The sequence below is a fragment of the Equus przewalskii genome, chromosome 15 (genome assembly GCF_037783145.1).
Source record: "Equus przewalskii isolate Varuska chromosome 15, EquPr2, whole genome shotgun sequence".
NCBI lineage: Eukaryota > Metazoa > Chordata > Mammalia > Perissodactyla > Equidae > Equus > Equus przewalskii.
This window is the reverse complement of record NC_091845.1, coordinates 74,878,403-74,900,709: the sequence shown is the minus strand read 5'-3', so window position 1 is coordinate 74,900,709 and position 22,307 is coordinate 74,878,403. Positions and strand designations below refer to the sequence as shown.

Below are 22,307 nucleotides of genomic sequence, written 5' to 3'. Positions count from 1 at the left end.
TTTTTTGTTTTTGCTGAGGAAGATCAGCCGTGAGCTAACATCTGTTACATTGGAGGAACAATCTTCCTCCACTTTATACATGGGCTGCTGCCACAGAATGCCTGACGAGTGTAGGTCTGTACCAAGGATCTGAACCCGCAAATCTGGGCTGCCGAAGCAGAGTGCGCTGAACTTAACCACTACGCCACCGGGCCGGCCCCCAGCCCTGCCTTTTTAAACATGCCTGAGGATGCAGCTGTGCAGTCTCGGTAGAGGTTTGCTTCTTCCTCTTGTTTTGCTTGTCCTCACCATGCTGATTACACAAAACAACTACATCTTCAGAAACCCATTTTTAATTAAATTCTTATGTGTCACTATTTGACATTTCCTTAATATTAAATTTCCAGTTAGAAAATGTTCCTCATTTTCTCCAATTAAACTAATCATATAATTATGTACCAACTGCTTTGAACAAGAGACAACCTAGCTGAACAGGTTAAAAATATATGCAGACATCCATTTTTAGAAACACCAGGAAGCAGGACCAACTTTGTTTCATAGTATTTATTATAGTAAAAGTTCCCCTTGTAAAACATTAGTGATTTTGGTCCATATCTTATTTTCCATTTGGCTTTAAAACATTTTACATTATTTACAAAGTAAATTGGAATTTTTATGATTGTACATAATTCTTTTGGTTTTTTCTGACCCTTGGAACATTACAGATTCAAGTAACTAAAAACTAAGGACATGGCAGACTAAATGTACTGAGAAGTACATACTGAACATATTTAATTACCACAGTAATTTAAAAGTCCTGATCTTTACTTCTCAAGATTAACATTCATGAACATGAAGTCACCCAGAAGCCTCTGGGATTTCTCTGTTATCCACGATGAGCGTGTGAACAATGCCTTCCTTCCGCTTCCCGCTGCTCACGGCCTTTATGTAACAGGCGTGCTTCCCCAGACCGAAGTGCGTTTCGGTCCCGTCATCTACGAACTCACCCTGGGCCGACAAAAGGAGGAGGAATTAGTGTGCCAGAAACATCTGTCTTTGTCTAGAACGTTAACACCATGTCAAAGGGGGAATAATAAAGTACGTATTAGCTAAATGTTAAGCTTTGCAAAATTAAACTTAGAAGTTGATATTTTGATGTTTTTACATTTCTGCTAAGAATCGAAGGTTTCTTTTTTGCCCCCCCCTACAATGTTTAAGAATCTTAAGTTTCAGAGGAAAAAACTACACACCTCATGGCTGTGTGTTTATAATACCTACTATGCAGACATACAGATTATCTTCAAAAGTAAAAGCGGTAAACACGCTAGCAAGCCTTGACTAGTCACTCATGCTACGCCAGGAGCAGCGCGCATGCGCTACCTCATTGTGACCTCACAATAACCCTGATGAGGGGCCATCATTATCCTCCTTTCAGAGACGAGGAAATTGAGGCACAGAGTGGTTAAATAACTTGCCGAAGGCCCCAGTCAGAGGGATGGAGTGTTCTTAACCGCTCTGAAGATCTGAGTCCTTGGGGTTCTAAGGTGTCTTACAATAAAATACACAGAGAACCTGAAACCCAACACTCCTAAATCTAGACCTGCTCCGGCCAGCACAGGAGCCACTAGCCACAGGCAGCAACCGGGCCCTTGAAATGTGCTGAGTCTGAAAGGAGATGCGCTGTGTAAGTATAAAATACACGCTGGATTTGGAAGACTTAGTGTGAAACAAAGAAAGCAAAATAACTCACTAAAAACTTTTATATTGATCACATGTTAAATGATAGTATTTTTGATATACTGATTTAAATCACATATATTATTAAAATAAACTTCATCTTAAAACTTTGTATTGTGGCTACCAGGAAGTTCCATCTGAAGCTCACACCTGTGGCTCATGTTTCTATTGAACGGCACTGATCTGGAGTAAAAAGATAGGGGCCAAGTAGTAGAGAGAAGGGAGGAAGAGGAGGCTTAGAGGATAAAAGTGAATTACGCCAGGCAACAAAGAAGCCACAATCAGACTTAAGATTTGTCTGTGAGCTCCCTGGCAGCCAAAGCAGAAAGAGCAAAGTCCCACAGCTGACATCTAAACCAAGAAAGCACGGGCTGTGTTGGGAGAGAAGCTCAGCCCCAGCTCTGAGAAGAACCTGGCCAGTGGCTCCTTCTGGGAGGTGTACTGAATGCCACCACAGGACCGGATGGACTGGTCCTGGAGCGCAGTGTGTGCTTTTCACTCTTTATATGGAGCCTTGAAAACAGCCTTTAGGCCATGCTTCTGCAAAAATCAACTTAGAGGGCAGGGCAAGGGTTGAGCAATACCATCCCCGTAAGTAGCTTCTTGGCAATCTGACAGATGCACAGTCTTGGTCACGATGCTTTGAGATGAAAAGACAACGGAGAAAATGAGCTGTCACTCACAGGCCGCAAGAAAAGGTGTGCATAGTACTGGGGAAGGCTGCCTGGATACGGAGCTGCCCCAAATGCCCTGCAAGCTAGTTACAATGAGGAGGGAGCTGGCTTAGAAGGAACTATTACTCAAACGCTCGTGGGTTCCCGTCCACTACCGCGGAACAAAGACACTGTGAGTGAATATTATTTTCAACTTCTTACTCACTTACAACCACACTTTTAATACCATGAAACAACATTCTCTTTACATTTGCACTGGAGAATTCCTTGAAGGGGGGAGGGACCATGATTCAAAATTGCTGATTCTCCATCTAGAGAATTCCAAGGTAGAAAAGAAAGGACAGGAAGGAACGCCAGCTGTGGCATTGGGCACACAGTAGGTACCCAACCCACGTTAATGGAAAATGAAACTGTCCTAAAAGGGTCCAGAAAATATCGCCGAGCTCCCGAACGTCTCCGCACAGAAGTCTCCATCAGTAGGTCTAACCCAGAGAGTGGCTCAAGCTCCGAAGATCAATTCTGAGTGAGCCCAGGTTAAATCTCCCTTCGAGAATTAACACCCGGATTAAGAAAAACAAAAGCATTCATTTTTGTAACTCTGGAGTCTGGCTTCGGCTTCCTGAGAAGCAGACAGCTAGAGGGCCCAGCAGGTTCTAGGTAGTTTCTCTGCCCTTCCCTCCGGGCGCCTCTCCTCACCTCCCTACCTGTAACAGACTAAGGGGATAACGGCAGCAACCACAATGTGCAGCTAGCTGAAGTGTGACCAAGAGGAGCTCTCCAACCCAGCCCTGGCGTTCACGTCTGAAGCCAGCGTGAAAGGCGGGGGCCTGCGAGAGTGCCCCCTGCTCGCCACAGATCACATGGGGATTTCCACCCAGTGATTTCAGCTCCTGGTCCCACACTCCCTGCTTCCCACGACGGTCTCTTCTGCTCCCACTTTCTCCCCATGCCGTGCACACCACTGTGATTCTCGCTTGAAAGTCACGCCTATATTCATCCCACCCACAATCATGACAGTGCAAGCAGCTGAGAGCAAAAGCAGAATGTCCTGGGGTCGAGATGGGGATTGCAGCGCGCTCGGCCTCCATGAGTGGGGCAGCCTGTTTCTCCCGCATCTTGACTGCCAGTCTACCAGTTCCACCTGTCTCTGGGGTTTCTGATGGTGACTCTTCCTGTCTGCTGTGTGTCATCTCACATTGTGTGCATCACTTCTTTTTCAGAAACTTTGCTTTTAGAAAATTACCACCTGTGTTGAGTGTGTGGCGTGGAGCCTTCTGAGTCTCAGTGTGACCTGGGGCCCAGCAGCTTTGGCATCACCTGGGGAAATGTCACACTTAGCATTTTAACAAGATCCCAGGTGATTTCTGTGCATGCAAGTTTGAGAAGCAGTGGTATAAACATGGATAAACACAGCATGCCCACTGTTGGGGGAGGAATTTTTTCACACGGGAATCTAGGCTACAGCCCGGTCCAGGAGAGGAAGGGCGGAGGGGCAGGTGTACCAGCTCAAAGCCTCAGTCGTCTCCACGCTCTCACTGCCCCAGGCACCGTCTGGGGAGGGTCTTCAGAATTTGGTATCCGGAGTACTTAATCTCTTTTTTGTTTTCAACCAAGAGGACCTTTTTTAATTATAAAATCTCCATAATTAGGAAACACAGCAACATTTCAATGGTAACTTATACACATGGTGCTAAGAGTAATCAAAAAGTCAACTTACTGCTGTCTCCATTTTTTTACCGTTGCACCATACATCCATAGTGTCTTTTTCTGTAAAAGTAACAAATTTAAAAAAATTATAATCTACGATTTAAAGATAAAGTTAACTCTTGATATTTATTATTTTAAAAAAGTTTGATACACTAGATTTCTAAAACTCCATTAATATCTAAAACTCAATACTTTTCATGGCTTTGAAATTCTTCTAAATTTGAAGGAAGTGTCGGTTCTTTGTTCGAAGCCTTGTTAAACAAAATAAACAGTGAAGCGCAGTCTCTGACGGAGGATGCACACCCATGAAGGCGAGGAGGGACCTTTCCACGCTGTCCGTGATCAGATGACGCCCCCGCCTCCCCAGGTGACGGCACAGGGAGACCACCAAAAAAGGCTGCCGTGGGTTCAAAGGAGATCGCATGATAATAGCTATTCATTTCACTGTCTCTATTTATTTTCCCCAAATGGTTTCACTTTGGGGGAAAATTATTGGATCACAAGGAAAAATGTACTGTGGACTCAGCTGTGTGAGTAGAGTGCTGACGCCACAGAGCACAGTGCTGCCACGAAACATGTGGGCATTGGTTAAGCTGCCACAGCTCACTTCAGGGAAGTGTGTATTTGTGTGTGTGTGCACAAAAGCAAGTGCATTTTGGGGGGAGGATCCCCAGACTGGCTTGTGAATGTTAATGTCCCGGGGAATGGAGGGGAGAAGTCTGCACTTCAAGCAGCCAGAGGATGAGCTTTGGGTGTTACTATTAAGACGGGAGAGAAGTGTGACCTGTGTGTGTGACCTGTGTGTGCATGAGGAGCCCAGAGGTCAAAAACCCACCTGGGAGTTTAACCACTGGCCCTGTGTTCGAGTGGTTAAGTTCACGTGCTCCGCTTCGGCAGCCCAGGGTTTGGGTGGTTCAAATCCTGGGCGCGAGCCTCGCACCACTCATCAAGCCATGCTGGGGCAGTGTCCCACACGCCACAACTAGAAGGACCCACAACTAAATATACAACTATGTACCGGGTGGGCTTTGGACAGAAGAAGGAAAAATAAAAATGAAAAGATAAAATAAAATCATTAAAAAAAAGCCCCCCGGGAGTCCAGGTTGGGGCATCAGTCAGGGGCTTGACTCCGACAGGCCGTCTACTCCAGGAACACGGTCTAAAGTGGATTCTCTTCTCCCCACAACTCGAGATGGGAGCCTCACTCAGAGAATGCAGAAAGGCCTTTGAGCTGCGCTAGAGGGAGACAGAGAAACGTAGAGGGGCCCAGGGGACACAGGCAGGGTCACCCCAACGGCAGCCTGAGTGGGAAGCGTCCACAGGCACAGCTGCAGGGAAACCCAGCATGTCCCAACACATGAGCAGAGCACACAGGCCTAAAGCGAACCACGAGGGTGGTGAAAATTGGAATTTTATTTAATGTGCCTACTAGACCTGTGCACATCCTCAGATTTTCTACAATAGCTATTACTAACATGCCTCTGAAGAACACCACTAATCCAGAAGCCATAAAAGTAATATGGAATGAATCTGACTACATAAAAGTAAAAAAGACTTCTGCATGATTTAAAAAACCAGGCACACATATAAGCAAAGTCATACAATAAATGACAAACTGGGAAAACATATCTGAGACTCACAGCACAGACTAAGGGCTAATCTTGGTAATGTAAGGGCTCCTAGCAACCAAGGAGAAAAGACCAAGAACCCAAAAGAAAATGAGTCAAAGGACACGAACAGGCATTCTCAGGAGAGAAACACGCAGAGGAAAAGGCGCTCTCCCTCGCTCGGTGTTGAAAAAGGCAAATAGAAACAACCCTGAAATACCATGTTTCACCTAGTAGAATATCAAAAATCCCAAACTCTGACAACAGGCTCTGTTGGAGAAGCTGTGGACACGCAGGTAGCGAGAGTACAAAACTGTAAAAGCCCCATGGGTGGGGGGAAAACCTACTACGATGATAACTGCAAGGCTTCCCCTTTTCCAACTTATGGGAATTTATCCTAACGCGACACGCGCACTGTATTCCGAGAGGCGTGCGAACAAAGCTACGCAGGGAGCACTGCTTATGCTGACAACAGAGGAAAGAAAGCCCAAGGGCCCATCATTCGGGAATGAGTTAAATAAACTATTTTATTTACTTTTGAAATTTACTCTGCAGCTATAAAAAAGATGAGAAAGTTCTTTATGTACTGATATAAAAGGATCTTCAGAATATACTACAGAGTCACAAGCAGGATGCTTTTATGTAACAAGGAAGTAATAAAATATTTGTATTTGCTTGAGTCTGAATAAAGACACACTAGAAAGACTCACTATTAAAAATGGCTATCTCTCAGTTCAAATCCTGGGTGTGGACACGGCACTGCTCATCAGGCCACGCTGAGGCGGCGTCCCACATGCCACAAGTAGGAGGACCCACAACTAAAAATACACAACTATGTACCGGGGGGCTTTGAGAGAAAAAGGAAAAATAAAATCTTAAAAAAAAATGGCTATCTTTATGGGGAAACAGGGTGGATGGGAGCAGGAGTGGAAGCGAGATTTCTCAATGTGTCTTTCTGTATCATCTTGATTTCCGAATCACGTGAGTATATCACCTGTTCAGAAAGATACGTTGATAAAAGAACCCATCTGCCTGACGAAGTATGAGCTCATCACGGCCCAGCAGTGGATCCCATGAACCGCAGCGGGTCCTGGCACATGTTCACGTGGGAGCCTCTCCTCCGCCTGCCTGCAGACTCCCTCAGCCCACATGACCAATGGCGGGGGAGCCTACAGACGAGTCCCGAGCAGGTATGTTCTGTAAATGCTTGCACAGAAGGGCACAGTTTCAGAACAGAAAGACAACTTCCTCCCAATGTGAAGCTTCATCATAACAGCACTTCCCTCTTGCTGTCTTTCTTTTCCTCCCATGATGTTCAGTAGTGTGTTGACTACCAGACCGAACAATGCTAACCCATGCTATCTTTGGTCCCCTTGTGTGCCTCATATCCTTCGGGTGGTGAAAAAGAAGTACGTGATCTTTGAGGTCGGAGAGCCCTGGGTTCAGACCCCGGCTTCACGATTTACCAGCAGTCTCCTTGGTCAGGGCAGCACCACCCTGAGCCTCCATTAGCCTCAGTCTCCTCATGGGTAAAAGAAGACGACACCACTTTTCTTGCAGGCTGTTAGAAGGATTAGAAATAAAGTGCCTAGCGTAGTATCTGGCACAGAATATGGCCTCAGTAAATCATACTGTTTTTGTTATTAAGAGCTTTTTCTGGCCTTGTTCTAACTTTTCAATATAAAATTTAGAAAATTATATAATATTGTTATTTGAAATCTGTCATATAATATGTAGGTCACTTTCACCCTAAGACCCTAGATAAGTCCTTTCTTTGCCTGTAACAATAACCACAAATAATACTGTGAAAGAACTGACTGTGTGAGAAACACTGCTAAGTGTTTACCTGTACTAACTCTGTTAAAGCACATCCACCCGGCTCCGTGAGGGACACACTATCACTATCCCCACTTTACAGCCGAGGAGACCAGGGCTCGGAGGTTAAGGAATGTGCCCGTCACACAGCTCTGATGCTGGACCTGCTTTCTTCATCACTCATCTGCAAAACACAGGCCTTAGGCAGAAGAGTCTGGGGTTTGGTGGATCTTGGAAGCAGAAGTTCAAGCAACATGAATACTCTAGGTAATTCTGCCCTCACCTCAGTCAATGACACTGGCCTTGTCCCTTTATCAAGGTCCCTTTCAGACAAGCAGCAAAAGGGACAAATTTGGGCTGACCTTCATCTCCCTTTCAGGCTCATGAGGGGCTGCAAATGGACAGAGCAGAGTGAAGGCAGATGGGGGAAGCAGGAGAAGAGGAGTTGTAAAGGACTAAGAGAAGTCACAGTGGATAGGCAGCTTCCCGGGCAGTTAGAGAAAACTAGCTATAAGCTAGGCATGGCCTACGTAGTCTCTGTCATTTCACCTATGGAAATCCATATCAATTGTATTACAATGTTGGTGAAGTAGCTGATTAAGTGCCTAAAAGTATTTCAAAGGCTTGGCTTCATCATATGAAACCCAATATGTTACAATGTGTTGAGAGTCCTGCTCATGGCCAAGTGGGTAAGTTCGCACGCTCCACTGCAGCAGCCCAGGGGTTCACCAGTTTGGATCCTGGGCGCGGACATGGCACCGCTCGTCAGGCCATGCTGAGGTGGCATCCCACATGCCACGGCTAGCAGGACCCACAGCTAAAATATACACAACTGTGTACCGGGGGCCTTGGGGAGAAGAAGAACAAACAAACAAAAAAGATTGTTAACAGATGTGAGCTCAGGTACCCATTTAAAAAAAAAAAAAAGTGTTGACACTAATTCTAATCCCTTCAAAACGAAAACTTCCATTCGTAAGCAAAGATGGAATGTTCTCCAAATTTATTGTAGATTGAGCCACTACAACTCTAAACACATCATTATGAAAGATAAAGACGAACCGCCAAAAGCTTCCAGAAAGAAAAAAAAAGAGATTCAGACTGGCACAAAACTTCTCATTCAAAACAATGGCGAACACAGGATACTGAAACAAGGCTTTAAAAAATTCGGAGAAAAAATTATTTTGAAGCTAAAACTCTATAATCAGCAGAAATACCAATTTTGCATGAGGGCCAAGTAATGTTTATCTCCTAGGCACCTTTTATTAGGAAATTACTTAAGGATATTTACCAGTAAACAAAAGTGAGCGGGGAGTTGCGGGGTTCCATAACTGAGGAACTAAACCAGGAGCTCCACGACACCAGGGCGCTGGCCGCCACGCAGCGGCTGGAAGGCAACCCATCTAGTTTCAAACAGGAAGTCAACAGACACCCGAGAACATCGTCTTTAAGAATGAAAAGAATTCCAAGCAATAGATAACATGAGTAAAAATGCTAACAGACATTGGAATATGAGCAAAGATACACATCCCCTTCCAATAAGAAAACACAAAGGCAATCAGGAAAGCCTAGAAAAACAAAAAGACTGTACAGAAAAATCATGGTCCGACTATGCAGCAGACTAAAATGAGGTATAATTTCGAGCGACTGGTAGATTATAAAACAGAAAACCCATTTGACCATGACTGAAAACAACTTCCTTTGAGTGGCACGGGGGGTGTGACAACGTAGAGAAAGAATGTAACCACAGCCCACCCTAAAAATGCTTATATAATCATAATAATATAAATGCTCTTTACTGGCTTTTAATTTTAGCATCAATCTGTAGAAAAAACAAACAAGACTTAATCATGGCTGCAGAACAGAATGCAAATATTAACGACTTTGTGATGTAAAACCAAAAGCAGAGGAGACGGAGGTCCAGGCAGGGAAACGCGCACTGCTTACAGCCTCGTCTGACACGACGGGCATGAGGTAAATCTACAAGCTGATGACGAAGATGCTGGTAGTGGCAGCAGGGGCAAGATTCTTTACTGTCCCCTAACTCCCTCCATTAAAACAGACAGGGCGGGACCGGCCCTGGGGCGCAGTGGTTGGGTGCGCACGTTCCACTTCGGGTGGCCCGGGGTTCGCCACCCGGGTGCGGACATGGCACCGCTTGGCATGCCATGCTGTGGTGGGCGTCCCACGTATAAAGTAGAGGAAGACGGGCATGGATGTTAGCTCAGGGCCAGTCTTCCTCAGCAAAAAGAGGAGGATTGGCAGCACTTAGCTCAGGGCTAATCTTCCTCAAAAAGAAAACCAAAAAAACAAAAAAATAGACAGGGTAACATAACCAAACCAAAAGCCCATGGCCAGTATCCACAACACCAACAGGTGGGGGAACCATGGACAACCACATGACCTGCAGTGGTAGGATGGGCACCTGTGCAGAAGAAAGCAGGAGGGGCAACAGGGCCTGTGATGGACCTAAGAGTCCCCCAAACGCTGTCCCAGTCCTACCTGGAAAGTTGGGGGGGGGCCAGTTTGTGAAGAGCAACTGAAACGGAAGGGGTTTTACACACTCTAACGGTGGCTGGAGTACAGGAGGAGCATGCAGAAGTCTGGAGCAGTCTGGCCCAATGACCCCACAAAACTAACCAGCCAAAGCTACGTCCAGTACAAAACGCCACGCCAAGAAGAAACTTCTGGGAAGAGAATCCACATTGAGCAGCTCAGGGACACTAGAGCAAAAGAAGGAGAAGACCTAAGGAAAAATGGGGAAGGGAATATGGCATGCATTTGGGAAGTACGCCCTTGATTTTTAACATTATCCAAAAACAATGGAAAGGGGAATTCTAGAGCCTGACGTTTATGAAGTTGTCCACAACCACACTCTCTTCTACAAATTCAGGAAGACTAAGTTCATATAAAAATGAGCAAAGAAAGGTATTGAGCTCTAGCTCCATAAAAAGTTATAAGGAAAAAGAACAGACATCATTACAGATAATAAAAGCATCAGAAAGACATGCCTACAAAAAAGACAAAACTATAAAATACTGTTTCAAAATGAGCTAAAAGAAATTTAGAAAACCATACAAGATATGTAATAACATAAATAAGAATTAGAAAAACTCTGAGAAATGAAATAATAAGAACTCAGTAAAAAATTATAAGTAAAAATAAAAATAACTTCAGAAATGAAGACTAAACTAAAAGGAACACATAGCAAATAAACACAATAAACACTGCCTTAACAGAAATAGAAGATGAAGAGGAGGACTCTTTTTTCTAGTAAGGAAGACTGGCCCTGAGCTAACATCTGTTGCCAGTCTTCCTCTTTTTGCTTGAGGAAGGTGGTTCCTGAGCTAACGTCTGTGGCAATCTTCTTCCTCTGTTTTCTATGTGGACGCCACCACAGGGTGGCTTGCTGAGAGGTGTGTAGGTCCGTCCCTGGGATCCAAACCCACAAACCCTGGGCTGTGGAAACGGAGCATGTGAACTTAACCACTACACCACCCAGCCAGCCCTAGAGGAGTAAATTTTTAAAAATCAAAAAGAAGGTGACAAGACAAACCACAGATTGAGAGAAAACATTTATAAAACACTTATCTGATAAAGAATTTGTATTTAAAATATACAAAGAGCTCTTAAAACTCAACAATAAGAAAACAAACAACTCAATTAAAAAGAGGGCAAAAGATCTGCACAAAAAGGTCACCAAAGAAGATACACAGACGGCAAATAAGCAATTGAAAAGGTGCTCAACACCACACATCATTAGGAAACTGCAAATTAAAATGAGGCATCGGGGCTGGCCCCGTGGCCGAGTGGTGAAGTTCACGCCCTCCACTGCAGGTGGCCCAGTGTTTCGTTGGTTCGAATCCTGGGCGCAGACATGGCACTGCTCACCAAGCCATGCTGAGGCAGCATCCCACATGTGACAACTAAAAAAGGACCCACAACAAAGAATATACAACTATGTACTGGGGGGCTTTGGGGAGAAAAAGGAAAAAAATAAAATCTTTAAAAAAAAATGAGGTATCATTATACACTTATTGGAATGGCTAAAATCTAAAACACTGACAACACTACTGGCAAGGATGCTGAGCAAGAGGAACTCACATTCATTGCTGGTGGGAATGCAAAATGGTACAGCCACTTTGGAAGACAGATTGATGGTTTCTTCCAAAACTAAACATACTCTTACCATATGATCCAGCAATCAAGCTCCTAGTTAATTACCCAACTGATGTGAAAATTTATGTCCACATAAAAACCTGCACACAAATGTTTATAGCAGCTTTATTCATAATTGCCAAAAACTGGAAGCAACCAAGACGTCCTTCAGTAGGTGAACAGATAAACAAACTGTGGTATATCCGCACAATGTAATACTATTCAGCAAGAAGAAGAAATGAGCGTTCAAGTCATGAAGAGACATAGAAGAATCTTAAACACACATTGCTAAGTAACAAAAGCTAGTCTGAAAAAGCTACATACTGTATGATTCCAACTATGTGACATTCTGGAAAAGGCAAAACTATAGAGACAATAGAAAGATCAGTGGTTGCAGGGGCTGGGGGAGGCGGGGGGGAGGGAAGGATGAATAGGTAAGAGCATGGGATTTTTAGGACAGTGAAAGAATTCTGTAGGATACTGTAATGGTGGATACAGGACATTTTACATTTGGCAAAACCCACAGAACTGCACAAGGCAAGAGTGAACTCTAATGTAACCTATGAGCTTTAGTTAATAACACGTCAATATTGGTTTGCCAATTTGTCACCAATGTACCACACCAATGCAAGATGTTAATAATGGGGAAAACTGAGGGGGGCGGGTAGAGGAAGTATGCGGAAACTCTGAGATATTCTAGTAAAACGAGGCAAAGACAAAGCACTTCCAAAGGAAAGAAGATCAGATTGTCATCAGACTTTTTGACAGTAACACTTTATGCCAGAAGAAAGTGGAGTAATATATCTAAGATACTTAAGGAAAGGAAATGTGAGCCAAGAATATTAAGTATAAAGTACACAGAAAAATGTCATCAGCATGCAAGAACTCAAGTAACATCGTTAGTAGTCCTAAGGAATGCACTAGAGAACAAGTGTCAGACAAGCAAATGATCAGAGACAGGAGCAATACGATAACTTCAAAGCAAGAGATAAATATTTACTTATAGGACTGAGAGTGGGTTGGAAGGGAAAGGGCACAGTGTATAATGGCCGTATGCTCTGACAATGTAGATACAGTACAATTGGAAAAGGATATGCAAGAAAATGCTTTAAATTTTTTTGGTAATAGTATTAACGATGGTAGTACTTGTGTTGTTAACTGAGACTACTATGCATGTAAGGCGGCACAAAGCAAAGGAGTAATTATATCATATTTTAATTGCATCATCCTCTGTGTCCTTGAGAAGCAGGATTCTCAGTGTGGAAGAAAGAACGTACAGATGTTAGCCAAGGTTAAGTAAAAACCTAGTATTCCCGGGGCTGGCCCGGTGGCACAGCAGTTAAGTGTGCACGTTTAGCTTCGGCGGCCCAGGGGTCCCCAGTTCGGATCCCCAGTGCAGACATGGCACCACTTGGCATGCCATGCTGTGGTAGGCGTCCCACATATAAAGTAGAGGAAGATGGGCACGGATGTTAGCTCAGGGCCAGTCTTCCTCAGCAAAAGGAGGAGGATTGGCAGCAGATGTTAATCTTCCTCAAAAAATAAAATAAAATAAATAAAAAATTTAAAAACCTAGTATTCCTGAATTTGAATTACAAGGATCAGTACAAACTCATAACCTATTTTATCTCTAAAAAAGTCTCTCCCTCCTCCCTCCATCTACCTATCTATCTAATCTATCTGTCTATGCATGTATATAATTTCCTTGCTCCATCCACCGAATACCTAAAAATACTGAATAAGCATTCTGAACGTATGCTCACATGATGCTCTTGAAATACCATTTTTCTCTAACAGAAACTAGGGCTTCTTGGAGAAATGGGTGATTCCAGGTCTGGGTAGAAAATGTTCAAAATGAGCCTAGAACATCTTGTCATAACAGCCAGTCTACCAAGGATGTGTCAGAAGGGCTCAGTGGCCAATCGAAAGAGCACTCCATTGGCCAAAAATGGGACAATCTGAGCATCAATAAGGATAATAACTCAAGAAGTACTGAAACACATCAAATTGTTTAAATCCATGAGTTAAAAAACAAAAACCAAACCTAAATGATCACCTTTAGGGGAGAAGGAGCCAGTTCAATATCCTGAAAATTGGTAAATAAAGGGAAAATAAGAAGATCTCCTGCATTTCTTATGCAAATTATACCTCTGTGTAACCAAATAGTAGAGGACAGGAAGTTTCTCATTATAGAAGTATTCCAGCTAATGAGCAAGGAATGAGAGAAGCAGAGTATCAGCACTGGGCGACTGCTAATGAGTTAATGGATGAGGCACTAGGTATTGATGGTTGTCGACATCCTTGGCAAATAAACACCATGTGCCTCTTGATATAACAAACAATAAAGTGGTCTTGCCAGAAAAAAATAATCACACCTAAACTTGACCAATTCTTCAGAGTCAACTACCAAGTTACAGGAAATATTAAAGACAGAAGCACATCACAGGAAAGCCATCAACAAAATCCAGACCACAGCAAACTCTTCAAGACAAACTGACCCAGTTTCGTCAATAAATAAGCTATACAGGAGTTTCTGGTTTCATTTTTCAACTATGTGTATTTATTACTTGATAAACATTTTCATTGTTACAAGTTTTTTTTTTTGAGGTATTTGCTAGCATTTGACTAGACTGCAGACTCTTTGAGGTATGAACAAGGTCTCTTCATCTCTGCACCCTCAGTGCTTGCTACACTAACTGCCTTAGAAGGTGTCAATATTATCTAAATAAATCAGTCAATGAATTAACAAGATGATCTAAACAGTCTTAACTTAGTGATAAGAAAGGGGTAACCAGAAGAGAGATAAGGTAGTAACTGGCAAATATTTGTCTCCCAAGTTTCGTGGGCCTGATAGAAACTGAGAACACACATCGCAATCTGTGACAACAGAACTTAGTTTAAACATCAGCAGCTTATTACTTTTTATTTTTTAATCTACTTTATCTGGACTTTGACGATTTTGATCTTGCTGCAGTCCTAAACCTATTGCCACCTAGAGAAAAGTTCTTACTGATGAATCTTAAATTTCCAACTGCCTTTAGATATGCTTTTAAATAGAAACATCAAATAATAACAAATGTCCACATCAATCTTTTTTAATCCAAGTTTAAATAATCCTCAAATCCATCACTATATGGTTCTCATATATTTTATATATAAATCAGTCAATTAAATGAACATTCCATCCACACAGGACACATGAGAAATACAGTGCAGCTGGGCAGTCCTTGAGGGTATTAGGCTAAGTGAAATAAGTCAGAGGGAGAAAGTCAAATACTGTATGATCTCACCATAAATAGCAGATAAAAACAACAACAAACAAACACACAGATGCAGAGATTAGATTGGTGGTTACCAGAGGGGAAGCGGAGACGGAGAAGGGTGAAGCGGTTATTAGGCACACGTGTGTGGTGATGGATGGTAATTAGTCCTTGGATGGTGAACATGACGTAATCTACACAGAAATCCAAATATAATGATGTACACCTGAAATTTATATAGTGTTATAAACCAATGTTTACCTCAATTAAAAAAATTTGTAATTCCACAACTCAAAAAGAAAAAAAAAAGAAATACTCTTGCACTTATTCTCTCCTATTCACAGCTCCCACAAAAGGTCGGGACAGTTAGAGGAACTAATGAAACAGCCATCATAAAGAACCGATAAATGCTGCAGAACAGCACTCACTCACCCAAGACGACTCTAAAGTCCTCCCCGTCCACATGTAACACCCAAGTGTTGGTGGTTTTTGATCTGTTCTCCATATACTTCTTGAGACTTTTCCCATTAATTTCCAGAGTATATTCATAAGCAAAGCCACTGACGGCATCTATATTTATGGTTGCTTTTGTCTTCGCTGCTCCAACGCAGAAGGTTTCTTTGCCCACTAATTTGAACATCCATTCTTTTCTTATCTCTTCCTAAGTAATAAAATACAAAAGTTGAAAACACACAAATGCAAGAAAATTTAATACTTAATTTTAGAAATAATGTAATTCAAGGGAGCAAATAGCCATGCTACTTAGATGTAATTTTATTAACTCATGATGGAAAGATTAGAAAATAAAGGCATTTTAAGTTCAAACATTAGAGGTTATAGTTTATGAGTTTTATAACCATTATTAGTTTGCTTTGTACAGCAAAATGATGCAGGCCCAAATAGAGAGAGAACCACTGTAAGAGAAAAGCCTTGAATTCACAAATGAAGAATCCACATTAACAAAGCCACGCTTTACGAAGTAACATATTTTTTCCTACCTTCCCATCTACATATACCACTCGTTTGCCTGACGTGGTCCCGTGTTCAAATTCGATCTTATGAACTCCGTCACTTAAAGCAACATCCCAAACGGCGACGAGATCTGTCATTTTTTCCAGGCTATAAGGAGGGCTAAGGGAATAAAATAAAGCAATTACAATCGGCCAAAACCAGTGATAGAATAACCACGTAATCCTCGCAAGATGAAACATCAGGTTTCTAGAACCCCTGGAATTACAAAATATTAAAGTGATATTGTCTAAGAAATCCTCCTCACAGTTCAGGGAACTATCTTCTGCCTCTCATGCACTCTCCCTTTAAGATGAAACTGCTATCTATGGGTTTATAGTCGGATCATCCCAAAGTCACCTTAATATTAATAGGATTAGGAATCTATCAGGTTATCCAGCACAGTATTCTAAGTTAGGCTACAGAATAATGCTTGGAAAGGTCAGTAAAAAGTCTGTACTTCTCCCTCCTTCCACTTACAAAGCGCAGTATTTAATTTTGGTTTTTCTTTTTCAGATGCAATCACGCCAAAACAAGAACTCTCCAAACCTTTCATACTTAAAACAGCAACTAGAGATTCATTTTAAGAAAAAGGTTCTAATTTATTACACAAAGACTGAGAAAAAGAGAAGTCACGGAAGACGTGTCCTATAATAGAGATAAAAATGCTATGGAAAATAGTAATTATTATCATTATTATAGGAAATCTTATTAAAAAATAAACGATTCTGTTTGTCAGAAGTTTCTGGCACAACTTAAATACATATTTTTGATGTTAGTATTTTTTTTTTTAAGATTGGCACCTGAGCTAACATCTGTTGCCAATCTTCTTTTTTTTTTCTGCTTTTTCTCTCCAAAGCCCCCCAGTACATAGTTGTGTATTTTCAGTTGTGGGTCCTTCTAGTTGCGGCATGTGGGATGCTGCCTCAGCATGGCCTGACGAGCGGTGCCATGTCCGTGCCCAGGATCCAAACCAGCAAAACCCTGGGCCACCGAAGCAGAGCACGTGAACTTAACCACTGGGCCATGGGGCTGACCCCTGATGTTAGTATTCTTAAATAAAATATATAACATATGCGTCCTATGTGAATAATACATATTATAAATAATGCATGTATAATATGTAATTAACATTTTGAGAGATGTAACATTAGAGCAATAAAGATCATAGCTAACAGCTATTAAGTGCTTACTGTGTGTCAGTCACTGTTCTAAGAGTTTTACACATATTAAATCATAGAATCCTCACATGAGATGGGTGCTATTATTATCCCTATTTTATAGATGAGGAAACAGGCACAGAGCGGCCAAGGGCTTGTCTAAGGTCACAGTGACAGAAAGTGGCAGATGGGAGTTAAACCCAGGACTGTGGTGCCAGATTCTGTTCTCTCAACTATGCCCGACTCTTCATTCACCCTGATCTCCTGTGTATCCTCTAAATCAGAGACGAGACATGGATTTATACCACTCTGAAGTGATTTCCAAGAACTCTGTGCTGAGAGGGATTTGGAGATCTCACAACCGGACCCCGTGGGAAAAGATGCCACATGAGTGGCAGCCACCGCCATGCCAGGTGTTTCCTACACTTGTTCTAAATACAGAAAAGCAAAACCATGCATTCTGCAATCTTACAAAACGTGTCCTTAAAAAAGCAGCCTAGATAAATAACTCTTTTGAATGATTAAAACAATCTTGAAAGTTCCAAAAGCTAGTTTTATTGTAATGTAAGACATTTACCTTTCGTCATCTTCAAAGATAGGACTGTCATCTCCAGATGCCATGGTTGGCAAAACAGTCTTTAATCCAATTAGCAGCCAGGAAAGAAAAAAGCAGAATTGCAGCGAAGAAAGCATGAGAGCGACAAAGATGATATCTGCAAAGGGTTGTTATAACTTTGCAATCCATTTCTTAAATTGCATGCAGTTTCTGATGAAACAACTTTTACATACAATAGAATTGCAATCTCTAATTTGCAGGGAAAGAAGTCATGCAAATCGACCAAAATTTTTCCCTAGTATGGATTTATAATTTCCTAAAACTAGAAAATAAACTCCAGTTTACTTCAAGTATTATACCACATCAGAGTTGCAAGAGACCTAGAGGTCCTCTGGGTCCCACGCTTCTCAAATTGAGGCACAAGAAGCCCCAAGGGGTATGAGGCAGTGGGTCAGGGAATACATAAAACTCCAAGATAAACAGAATGCATATTCTGGAAGCACCAACATTTCAGGGTGGTAACATTTAAAATGCAATCTTCATATTAAATTTCAGAAAGCTATATTAGGGTGGAATATATAATTTTAAAAATTTATTTTTTAGATAACTTCAAAGAAATGTTGAGTTTCCAGGAAGCAGCCAGGGACAAGCTAGTTAGCTTTCTAAGAGTAAACAATTTACCCACCTACACAAGCCCACTTAATTTACTAGTGCCAGTAAGGAATCCCCAAAAGTAATGTGGTTTGCTCAGGTCACTAGCAGGGCCCAAGCCAGAACTAGAGCTCAGGACTCCTGCTCAATTAACTAAACAGCGAGTGGGCTGTAGTGCTAATTAAGTTCTACTGAAATCAGAAGCACACAGGTACTAACATGCATAGGAAACTCTCCACATTTGAAGACTTGGGATTAACAGGTATACCCCTGCCAAAGCTGTTGGAAAACAGGCTCAGCCATTTTTTGCTCCCAAGATCTACTCTAGCCTTTTCCCTATAGATGCCCAAGAGTGCTCTCTCCTTGTTAAAAACGAGAGATTACCAACCTTCTTTGGCTGGAAACAGCCAGAAGCCACAAATTATTTTTAAAAAGATGTTAAAGAAGAGATTAGCAGCCAGAAAAGCAACCCAATAGGCAAAGAAAAGTTAAGAATTTTAGAATAAAAACTAGGTAAAGATTCAAAACACTTTGTACCTAAAATAAATCCCTCGTTTTTTTTATCAGCACCTTACAAATGTGTGGATTTTTCTAGTCTTAAGAAGCCCTAAGATACCTTCTGTGAAGGTGGAGGGTATCCTGCAACTATGAAAGCAAAGAGAAAACACAGCAATAGAGTAAGCCAAACAGCATAAGAGAAAGGCGTCCTTTGTAAGTCAGAGTGGACCTAGGGATATCATTCAAGTTTTGTTCTACAACTTTTATTCTAGAAAGTTCAGTAATGCAGCATTCAAACTTGAAACGACTGCCCAGTTTTTCATTACAAGGAACTTCAAACATTACTAAATCACACTGAGATAAGGCACGGTAGCATCTTAATTATATTAACTTTTCACAAGGAAGTATAGAAGACAACACAACAGATTAGAAGGGAGTTGGAAATCAAGATCACATTTATTTTTTAAACATTTTCTCTAAACTATCAACATTCATTGGTACATTCAACACTTATTTATGGAGTATTCTGTTTAAGGTGTTGAAAAAGTTTTGGAAATAGACAGTGGTGAATGGTTGCACAACACTGTGATGTACTTAATGCCAATGAGTTGTACACTTAATGGTTAAAATGGCACTTTCTATGTTATATATGTTTTAGCATAACTTTAAAAAATTAATACTGTAATATACAAAAAAACACTGAATTGTAGATGCTTCAAATAGGTGAACTGTATGTATGTGAATTATACCTCAACAAAGTTGTTATAAAAAAAAAAAGAGACCCCGTGGCTCTGCTGGTTGTGTTTCCTGGAATGTACCTGTAACTAAGAGATGATCGCAACTGTCCTTGTTCCTGATTTCTACTTCACTGATGTGAATGAGAAATGTGTGTCACACACAGATCTCTAAGTTACCAACTGGACTTAATAACCACATGCCATATTCCAACTTCGTCCAGTACGCTAAGAGTTATCAGTCACTTCTGTGCCAGGCGCTCAGCTGGGCACGAAGCTCAGAGGAAGGGACTCTGGAGAGACCCAAAGATGACTACCGCACAGCCATGGGGGTGTCTTGTAAAGAGGAGCAGTAAAGGACAGAGGGGGCCGCAGAACAAGGATCCTAGCCCTGCCGAATGGGTGGGAAGCCCAGGGAAAGCTTTGGTTTAAAACTTGGGAGAAAGGAATTAATCCGCTGTCATTTTTAAACTCTTATACACACACTTAATGTTCAGGATCATGTGATCAAACTGGAAAATGATAAATACAAAGAAAAATTCTCTTTCTTTTAGCGCAAAGTTTTAAAATGTAAATGAAAAGGATGGAAAACAAATTCCATTTATTTTGATTGTCGGGGACGATGTTGCTCATTTGAAATTTCTTAGCTGGCTTCAAAGAGAGCTTTTTGAGTATCTAGTGATGTACCCATCACCGTCATCTTTTAAAATCCTTTCCCTAGCAACCCAACACCCATGTTTCAGAGTATGGCTTTAAATATTCACACGTTTCCACTGTTCATCTAACCCCAGCTTGAATTGTCCCTTAACTTAGGTTTAACTGTACTGGGGACCGCACTGGTTTGTCCAAGTTGAACACAATTCGTTTTTAAAATTACTAAAGTGCTGATAGTTCCCTTTTCAGCAAAAGCTCTAGGCAAGGCCGGCCACAAGGCAGGCCGCCCTTCAACAAGCAGGTGCTGACACTGTACGCCCCGTCCCTTGCGAAGCACTGGGGCCTCCAGCAAAGTCGGCCAGGAACCTCCTGGAGCCAGGTATTCCCAAACGCTACGGGAGCGACAAAGACGAGAAACGCTCTTCTGAGGATCATTTTGCAACGGATACCATAAGGTTTATGAGGGATTCACTCTAAGCAAATGATCACGCCCCCCAAACAAGCCGGAACCGTGCTCACTGGAGCCGCTTTTTATAATACCGAAAAACCGAAAACCACCTTTCTGTTCGCCGTGAGGGAGGGAATCCGTTGAGTAAATCACAGTCCTGCCCCTCCACAAACCGACCGCCAAGCCCGGGCGGCGGGCACCCCGCCCCGCAGTCAGCGCGGCCAGCACAGAGGACGCAGAAAACCCCTGGAAGCCACGGGCACATGCGCGTGAGGTGTTATTAAGAGAAAGCAGCCCAGTTACAGCACGCCACCATCCAGGTTCTGCAAAACTGCGGTCCGCTCGTGCTCACAGGGGAAGCGGGGCTAAGGAGAGACGCCTTAGTGTTCAGCGCTGCCTCCAGGGCGCAGGGTCGCCTCCCGGGCTTCCTTCCTGCGCCACCTTTGCCACAGCGACAAGGAGGAACCGCAGAGTTGGGGAGAGGCCGACGCCGGTCGCCGGGCCTGGCCGGGCAGGGGCTCCCCCGCCTGCCCCCGGCCCCGCCTCTGCCGCGGCCCGACCGTCCCGAGGGTCCCGGGGCCGCACGGGCCCCCTGGCTGCCGGGCACCCCCCAGCCCGCCCCGGGCCGCGCTCTCACCTGCACGCCGTGGCCGCGGAGGCTCCGGGCCCCGCCCCGGGGGCCGCCGACCGAGCGCCTGGGGCCGCGGGGCCTGGCTCCCTCCGCCGAGAGCAGCCGCAGCTCCGCGGAGGCCACAGCGCGGCGGCGCGAGGACGGGCGCGGCGGCTCTTGGTCGCGCTCGGGTCCCCGAGGTGCCCGCGCAGGCCGCCCCCCGCCTCGCCGCCCGGCCCCGCCCGCTGCCTCCGCCGAGGCCCGGCCTGGAGCGCACCCGGGAAACGGTCCCGCGCCGCCTCCCGTCGTCCTGCCGGCCAGTGGCGGTGGGAACCGGCCGAGGGCTGGGGGGCACGGCGCGCTGGGGACGCCGGGGACGCCCCGCTGGGCAAGGGCAGCCCTGGGCCCCCTCGAAGACTCTTTATGGCTTCTGGTTCCCCCGTGCGGGGGACAGGAGGCCCCGTGTATGATGCAGCCCCTGCCCGCGCGGCTCCATTTAGGTCCTCTCAGGAGGCCTGCTCCGTCTGACCCCAGGGCCTCAGCAGCTGCTCTTCCCTCTGCCTGCACGCTCCTCCCCGCCTCTTGCCTTAGTTAACCTCCATTTTGTTGTCGACATTGTTCCTCAGATATCATTTCTTAAGGAAAACTCTCCTGGCCCCTAAGATTTGCGGCACCTGGAATTCTCCTTCTGAGTTGCTTTCGGAGCGTGCAATCGTGTGTGTAATTTCTGCTTGCTGTGTAACTTAACAGTAGACTGAGGTCCCTGAAGGCCGGGACCGTGGCGGCTTTGCTCTCGCTTTTGTGTCTCCCTCACTGCACACTGCAGGCTCGGAGTCGGCTCGGATAAATATTTGTTGAATGAATGAATGAAGAGCAGGCCTGGGTAATGTTTTAGGGGGCCTCGATTTTCACTTTAAGGAGGAGACAGTGTCACCTGTAGAGAAGGAGGAAGGTTGTCGAGTGGGCCGTCTGAGAAGAGCCGTGACTGGTTCCCGTGGAGAGTAGGGCCAGCAACAAAATAGAGACAAGCGGAGAGATTCTGGAGGAGTTGTGA

At 43.7% G+C, this 22,307-nt stretch overlaps 1 protein-coding gene across 3 annotated transcripts; it reads right to left on the bottom strand.

The window, feature by feature from the left end:
- Positions 1 to 528: 528 nt before the first annotated feature.
- On the bottom strand, positions 529 to 21,973 carry FAIM (Fas apoptotic inhibitory molecule). 3 transcript variants are annotated; one of them, XM_070577565.1, is made up of 6 exons: positions 21,281 to 21,413; positions 17,680 to 17,738; positions 15,933 to 16,065; positions 15,367 to 15,595; positions 4,108 to 4,157; positions 529 to 987 (listed from the first exon to the last, which is right to left on the bottom strand). In XM_070577565.1, the coding sequence occupies exons 2-6, from the start codon at positions 17,721 to 17,723 to the stop codon at positions 838 to 840; spliced, it is 606 nt and encodes a 201-aa protein (XP_070433666.1). In that variant the 5' UTR covers positions 17,724 to 17,738; positions 21,281 to 21,413; the 3' UTR covers positions 529 to 837. The 3 variants fall into 3 exon arrangements, with proteins under 3 accessions (XP_070433666.1, XP_008517783.1, XP_070433667.1); XM_008519561.2 differs by lacking the exons at positions 17,680 to 17,738; positions 21,281 to 21,413 and adding an exon at positions 21,531 to 21,973; XM_070577566.1 differs by lacking the exon at positions 17,680 to 17,738 and having other exon boundaries at positions 21,281 to 21,415.
- Between the last annotated feature and the right edge of the window lie 334 nt (positions 21,974 to 22,307).

Coding starts and splice junctions, on each gene's coding strand:
- FAIM (XM_070577565.1), bottom strand. CDS start 17,723: ATGGCATCTGGAGATGACAGTCCTATCTTTGAAGATGACGAAAG. Junction 15,596..15,932: donor TGGTATATGTAGATGGGAAG/GTAGGAAAAAAT, acceptor TTTATTACTTAG/GAAGAGATAAGAAAAGAATG. Junction 4,158..15,366: donor GGACTTTAGAGTCGTCTTGG/GTGAGTGAGTGC, acceptor TTACTTTTACAG/AAAAAGACACTATGGATGTA.